General features: G+C 39.3%; 1 protein-coding gene across 2 annotated transcripts; it reads left to right on the forward strand.

Annotated features, from left to right (window-relative positions):
• The first annotated feature begins 1,204 nt into the window (after positions 1–1,204).
• Positions 1,205–6,440, forward strand: LOC108888414 (protein YIF1B). Of its 2 annotated transcripts, none has more exons than XM_018684401.2 (8): positions 1,205–1,369; positions 2,866–2,968; positions 3,295–3,424; positions 3,543–3,647; positions 3,879–4,015; positions 4,211–4,366; positions 4,519–4,612; positions 5,372–6,440. In XM_018684401.2, exons 1-8 carry the CDS (start codon positions 1,333–1,335, stop codon positions 5,525–5,527), a joined length of 918 nt encoding a protein of 305 aa, XP_018539917.1. In that variant the 5' UTR covers positions 1,205–1,332; the 3' UTR covers positions 5,528–6,440. The 2 variants fall into 2 exon arrangements, with proteins under 2 accessions (XP_018539917.1, XP_018539916.1); XM_018684400.2 differs by having other exon boundaries at positions 1,211–1,378.
• Positions 6,441–7,648: the final 1,208 nt, after the last annotated feature.

Below are 7,648 nucleotides of genomic sequence, written 5' to 3' on the forward strand. Positions count from 1 at the left end.
AGCAGAATCTAATTTGACCTGCTTGTTCTGTTATAATGTAGTGGAGTAAAAAGTACATTATTTCCCTCTGAAATATAGTGGAGTAAAAGTATCAACAGACACAGAGTGTAAAATACTTAAGTAAAGTACAAGCAGGCTACCTAAACACTATACTTAATTTACTTAGTTACTTTCTACCATAATCAAAGCAAAAGTATCTGATAAATGTGAGATTTGTAGTAGTAAAGTAAATGTTGAGCATGTGTTGATGGGATGTGAAAAGTAGAGTGTTAAAATTCTTTATACAACCTGCTGTTGGAAACAAGGACAAACATGGTAAGAAGGGTTTTGTTTAACCTGACACACAGCCAGAAGAAATGCCACTGTTTTTATTGAACACAACTGCTGGCCAAGTATTTGATAAATATGAGGAAGCATGGAGTTAGTCATTTAACAGAAAGGGTGTTGCAGACATGCTGGGAGAAAGAAAACAAAACAAGTTTTGGGTAAACTGGAGATCATATGGCAAGATATATGCAAGAGCATGATAAAGAATTTTGTCGGTATGGACTGTTAGACCTGTCTGGGTATGAAAACATTCATGTGTATACCTGGAACTTAGGACTAAGCACATTAATAAAACCACTGATTATGCAGTGAGAACTATAGTTACAGGGACTGCAAGTATATTATAAATTAACAAAAGAACACCAGGTAATTTGAATGTGTAAACTGCTGAACTATTGCTGATGGTGTTATACAGTGGGAGGAAGAGGTGAGATCAACCAAATACAAAAGCTCTTGCTAACCAATTCAAAATAAATATCACATTTATGTGGGTCATAAAGTGCATTCAGGTATCCCTGGAAACAAAATAGCAGACAGGTTGGCAAAAGAAGTGATCAAAAAAGAATTTTATACAATTTACACTTTCAAAATCAGAGTGGCAACAGTACTGGGATAACACAACAAAAGACATCTACACTCACTCCACAATAAAGCTGGCATGGTAAGAAACAGGGGAACTAACGGGAAAGAGCATAAAAAGTCATAAAAGGAAGATCGTGTAGAAAAAACACAGAAGAAAGACCAGAAGTGGTCACATAATTGTAGGGAGCAGGGCAGGTACTGAATTATTTGACAATGATTGAGGAAGACTATATCCACACGGGGGCAGCACCGCCAATTATGTAAACTACCGTAAAACCCGAAAGAAGAAGAAGAGGAACGCGTTTACTTCCGTGTAAATTTTATGAATGACTCCAACTTCCCTGCCAAGCTTGCTAACTAGTACCAACTGCTTTCGGTGGTGTTTGTTATTTGTCAGCCAGCGCTATCGCCAAGTTTGTCCTAATGGATTATACTGCAACTCAAAGTGGGTCCAGACAGCGTAAGTTACGTACGTGACTTTATGTATCGAATCAGTCTTTACTGTCCCCGGCTGCTTGCCGCACAGTTTGTGCCTAGTAGCTTTCTGTCGTACAACGTAAACGGGATTGAAACATGATGTTAGCTCGGCTGCTCTCAGCCGATGGGTGTTACTAATGTTATATCACCTGTAAAATCACACACCAGAATGTCCATTCAAGTCCACCAACGTGGAAATCAGAAATAGCCAAATAAATCGGAATTAGCAGCTGATAGCTTGCCTACAGTTTATTAATAAGCATGAGCTAAGCTAACTAACGGGCTAATTAACCTAACGTTACAAGGGCTAGCCTGGATAACGGTAGTCCCCCGTACTTACCGGCATCTGTACACTCTGTCCTCCTGTGTTTGGGCTCATGTGTGGCGACTATGGGAGATATTTTAAGAAGGTTTATGCCAAACTGTGTTGTTTTATTAAGCTACATTTCCGTGCTTATATTCATTAGTGTACGCCTGTCCCCAAGACGTGTGTTATTTTTTTGACTCGGAGCCGGGACAGGCTGGTGAACAGGAGTGTAAGATGAGTTTTAGGGTTAGTAATAAGGCTATACCCTCAAAATACATGTGATTTAACGTAACCTCAGGTCCCTAAAACAAGAATCTCTGCATCATCAAAATGTAAACAAGCCTCTTCGTCAGAGGAGTCAAGCGCCACACCTAAATAATCTTATATATGGCTTAAAATATAGCTTTTCCACAATCAGGCCGACTGGTGAGTCTCACGCTGACAGATTTCATATCGGGTTTTAAATAAGTTGTAAAAGGTGTGTCTGTGTGTGGATTTGTTTTTTTCATGTAGTATCTATCATACCCTGTGTTTGTATAACTTGTAAGGGATGACAGGGAAATCAGGTCCAAACAAAAAATCTCTGTAGCTCATGAGGATGATGTAATCTGCTCTTGTGATGAGTGTGTGATAAGATGATTTACTCCCTCAGGGAATGGAATTGAAGAGCTCTTTCTCCTGCACAGAGCATTTGGGTGGTTGCACACAGATTTTGTCCCTTGTGAGCAAACTATGCTTAACTAGATGTGCATTTTGAGATGGCATGATGCTTAAGTCGCTTTACACCACACTTACATCGTAGTGTAACCAGGTTAGGTGTCCCAAATGATGCTGGCACTGTTTTGGTGTGTGGTAGTCACTGACATGATATTCCAAAGTGGTATGCAAAAAAATCTGACTAATCTATCAGTATAATATATGTCATTATGTTCATGTAGTAGCTGGTGTTTGTGGCTGACTGGTCTAAAAAGTCCATTAAACTGAATTTCACTCAAACAATTGAAAAGGGTGAGGTATGCATGCTGATTTCTTTGATTCTCCTGTAAATGTGGCTGCATTTGCTTGCTTTACTAATTTACTAATAAAAATGTAAAAAGTGATTTGAGAGGTTCAGATCTACTCCTTTGTCTGTTTCTGTAATTATTCTCTTATTATATATATCTGTTATCCAGAGGCTAATATGCGTCTGAGGAATAGCTCCATGGATGGTTCAGATGGCAGCCAGCTGTTTGAGGATACAAGTAGAGCTGGGTCTGGATCTCAGACAGGTTACAGGTGGGAGATATTAAACTGCTCAGTCAAGAATTATATGCAAAAATGGCATTTTACAACAGCAGCTCAATGTAAAGCACAATTCCCCACTCACTATTGAGTCTGGAGTTGTAGAAAGTTTGCATTTCATGAAGGACTCACTGTGAATATGTATTGTCTTATTGCACTTTATGTGTTAATATAATAATATAGTCTTATATTCTAATTCTTCAGCTTCCACAGTCTTTTGTGTCATATCCTCACAATACGTTTCACTGTATGTTTGTATATTAGTTTCATTTCTCTCTTTCAGTTCTTTCAGCTGATGCATTTTCTTGTCATGTTGGCAGGAACCAGCAGGCCGGGCCTCAAGCAGCAGGATTTCCTGGCCAGTCCCTCCTGTCAGACCCCATGTCTAACCTGGCCATGGCGTACGGCAGCTCGTTGGCTTCCCAGGGGAGGGAAATGGTGGACAAGAATGTAAGACTGACTCACAAATATTTCCTCTCCACATTAAATATTGCCCATATTGAATGCTTTCATATTCACATTTAAAGAATAACACATGTATATATGGCTGTGTGCTTGCTTGTTTCAGTTGGACAGGTTCATCCCAATTTCTAAGCTGAAATACTACTTTGCTGTGGACACAGTGTATGTGGGAAAGAAGCTGGGCCTTCTAGTTTTCCCTTACATGCATGAGGCAAGTCATGTTTACACAATTATTCTATTAGGCCTGCCACTTTGAAGAAGTAGAGTTGATTGTATAGATGTGAGAATATGTGCCTCCAGTTCTGCTTGAAGCTCTTGTAGTTCAGATTTCTTGAAAAAGTAAACCAGACCAGACACCATATACTGTGTTTTTCACACTTGAATATATTTCAGTGGATCTTTTGAGAGCAGGTTTTAAGTGTGTTATCATATGTGTTTGTAGAACTGGGAGGTGAGCTATCAGCAGGACACTCCTGTGGCTCCACGCTTTGATGTGAACGCTCCCGATCTTTACATCCCTGCCATGGGCTTCATAACGTACGTCCTGGTGGCTGGACTGGCCCTCGGCACGCAGAACAGGTACACGTTTTTATCAAAGTGATACAGCTTTGGGAAAGACACTTTATAATCATTTGATTCTTAATCTGTGCACTGATTAGTAACAGCTAGGTCGCAGATTTCCACTTCACGTTGATGACAGACACATTGCTATTAGAGGCTACTACAGAGTTCACTGTATATTTATCACACTGTACTAATTTGTGCACCCCTCAGGTTTTCCCCAGAGCTGCTGGGAGTTCAGGCCAGCTCAGCGTTGGTGTGGTTGATCATGGAGGTCTTGGCAGTCCTGCTGTCACTCTACCTTGTGACTGTTAACACTGACCTCACAACCATAGACTTGCTGGCCTTTTCTGGCTACAAATACGTTGGGTATGGACATCATCTTTACATGTTAATGTTTTAATTTTTATCACCAACACACTCTCTGCAGCTGCTCTCCTTCCTCTTATTCTTAGTTTAAAAACACTCTTGCTCTGTGGATGTCATACATAACCTGACTATGTCTCTTTCTGTTTCTTTAGGATGATCGTAGGTGTAGTAGCAGGCCTCTTGTTTGGGAAGCCAGCATATTATCTCTCTCTACTGTGGTGCTGTGTTGCCATCTTTGTCTTTATGGTGAGTAAGAGAGCTTTTAACTGTTGATCTTAATTTACTGATTTCCTGTTTACAAATAATTGAGGATGCTTGGTCAACTAAATTTAGAAATCACATGGGTATAACATAGACTGTTGTGACTGTTGGTTGTGACAGCTGACATCTGCCCATTTTCACCCTTAGAAAATGCTACAACTTGCAGAAAAACATTATTTAACCTTTTGATGTAAGTGTATATGGTACTCTTGTACTCCATTTTAGATTTTTTTTTGTGCCACACACATGTAGACCTTTGATACTTTTAGCTAATGTATCATATGAAATCCTATGAAAGGCAACACTAACTTGGTCTAAACCAGTAAGTTACATCCACAGAGGCCACCGTGGCTTCAGATATCTGCTGTTTGCCTCAGAATATTAACTGCCTTGGCACTGCAAATGGTTAAATTTCCTGGAAAGAATGTTCCCTTCTTGAGATACTGAACATTTTTCCTTCAGTCTTTTTGGCTTACAGCATGTCCTTTTTAAAAAAATAACTTTCCCTGTACCTGCATACAGGTAACATGAGAGGTAACTGATGTCAGGTGCATAAAAGACATGAATACACACAAAAGATGGTTTCTCTCAGACTGCCACATGAACTCCTCTTAACCTTGTTGAGTTTCTCCATTTTGTCCTCATTTTTAGACCTCTTTTTTCATGGCTTCAGTTGCTTCTTTTTCTTTGCATATTGTTTGTTGCCTGGTTGACACATTGACTAAGGATATTTTTTCCCCTCAGATCCGCACTTTGCGTCTGAAGCTGTTATCCGAGGCAGCGGCAGAGGGGAGGCTGGTGAGAGGGGCCAGAAATCAGCTGAGGATGTACCTCACCATGTCTATAGCAGCAGCACAACCCATCTTCATGTACTGGCTCACATACCACCTCATCAGATAAAGCCCGGAATGCACGCTCACTTATGTAGAAGATGAACTTGGCTGTCCGAATGCCATCTCACCCTTTAAAAAAGTAAATAAATAAACACTCAACACACACATCATTGAAGCTGGACTTGGATGAAACACACAAGTTATCTGGATATCCCATCACAAAAAGACAGAACTACACTTTCACAAGACTCAGTCTGTGTATGCATGGAGCAAAACAACACATGCTACAAGACTATTAAGAGAACATGTGAGGCTTTAATGCCTTTTCTCTCACAGCACAGCCCTATTTCATTAGTTTTGCCTTTTTTGTCTTTTTTATGTAATGTTTTCAAAAATTTGTAGCAAGAGCAAGTGGCTTTAAGTTGTTTTTCTATACTGTGTAATTATTTGTTAATTATGTTTTTTTTTTAGGAATATTTAAGTATGTATGTTTGTGTATAGCAAAGGTATTATTGCTAATATTGGTCTGGTCTGATATCTCATAAGTGATTGTTTCTGAGCCAATAGGAAGAAAAGCGCACTACCCTCACACAAACCGTCCATTTCATGTAAGCGAAGAGTTCAAATCCAGGTTTAGAAGTGATCAGGTGGCTCTGCTTTGATGTTTTGACTGGAGCAACTTCTTTTCTGGTCTGAGAAAGGTCCCACACTTTTCTGTTCATGTTAGATCAGGAAACAAGGATTATTTTACTGGTCTGTGTGGGAGTAGTGTCACCTCTGTTTTGTCTGTTTCATCTATTTGTGCTTTGATACATGTATGAGCTTTGCTGCCTAAAGTCTTGAATAGAAATATCGAAAGCCACGATGACATTTAAGTGTAGACCTCACGATGAATTGAGATTGTTTTAAAAACAGAGTAAATTATAATTTACTGTTTTTCATATTGAAAGTCAGATGGAATAAAGAAAGGGAAGAGTCGAGATGGCCTGTTCTGTGAATTTTTTTTTTGGTCTCCTAGAGATACTTGAAATATTTTAATGTCAGAAATGTGCTTCGTGCTTTAATGTGCTTATGAATCATCTAGTGTCACTATGCAACATACTGCCTATGCTTTTATTTATATAGCCAATGTTAACTCAAACCAGGGTAGGATTCACATTCATTTAAATTAATTCAGGAAACTTCAAAATTCAGGACTTTTTTTCATTCTCCTTAAATGAAACTTATTGATGAATGCGGAAATGCTTATCTCTGTTAACTAAGGTGCCAATAAAAACTTTCAAATATTCTAGCAAGATTTTTGAAGTTGCAGCATCACAATACACACACGTCATGAATGGCTAATTTTATGTACATGTAGCATTTTTCTTATGCCTCCATGCTGGCAACAGCTCTGGCCAGAGGCATTATGTTTACCAATTGTCTGTCTATCCGTCCGTCACATTCTCAATCTGACAATCACTGTGACAGCACATAATTTTGAGAATTCATTTAAGTCAACTAAGTAACTGCACCTGGACTGATTGGCAAAGGCATATAACTGTAAAGCAGTTTCTTATTATCAATAAAAATTATTAACAAATCCCATGCAAATACCAAAACCAACAAGAGAGGAGACATCAGGAGATCCCTGAACAAAACATATCTGTAATGAACCCCAAAAGACTGTGGGACACTATGAAGGCAATCACCAATATAACATCTCAGTACCTCTGATGACTCATACAAAGCAAATCAATTAAATCATTTGGAATCTGCAATTTGAAACCCATGACCTCTCTTCTGAATGTAGATGTCTTAAGGACAAGTTTTGTTACTGTCCAGGATGAAAGGTTCGAGTCCACCCCTTTGCTGTTACTGGCAGGATGAGAGTTCTCATGAGATTCTGTGAATTTTTGAAGAAAACACCCAAACTGAAGACTACAAAGCACTCTGAGAGATGTTGCTAATGAAAAGGAACTTGTGGCTTAGTGAATTTGTGGCTGTAAGATTGTGTTGGTCCTGAGGTGATTGGTTAAAATCCACCCTGTTGCTGGTACTTGGAGCAGGATGAGAATTACATTGACGAATGTCCGACGAAAGAGATTCAAGTTCTCTCCCTCTCCCTGTGTGTCCATCTGCGTAGCTTCACAGGCTGCACCTTGTCCACCGGAATAGTTAGCTGGCCAATTGGCGTTTTTTTCTGCAG

The sequence above is a fragment of the Lates calcarifer genome, unplaced genomic scaffold (assembly GCF_001640805.2).
Source record: "Lates calcarifer isolate ASB-BC8 unplaced genomic scaffold, TLL_Latcal_v3 _unitig_1345_quiver_2055, whole genome shotgun sequence".
Lineage (NCBI taxonomy): Eukaryota > Metazoa > Chordata > Actinopteri > Centropomidae > Lates > Lates calcarifer.

What these genes read in the sequence shown, in the direction of transcription:
- LOC108888414 (XM_018684400.2), top strand. Translation starts at nt 1,333, where the DNA reads ATGGATTATACTGCAACTCAAAGTGGGTCCAGACAGCGTAAGTTAC. An exon ending in GTCCAGACAGCGTAAGTTAC is followed by an intron (nt 1,379 to 2,865) that starts GTACGTGACTTT and finishes TCTGTTATCCAG; the next exon opens with AGGCTAATATGCGTCTGAGG. An exon ending in GCCCTCGGCACGCAGAACAG is followed by an intron (nt 4,016 to 4,210) that starts GTACACGTTTTT and finishes TGCACCCCTCAG; the next exon opens with GTTTTCCCCAGAGCTGCTGG.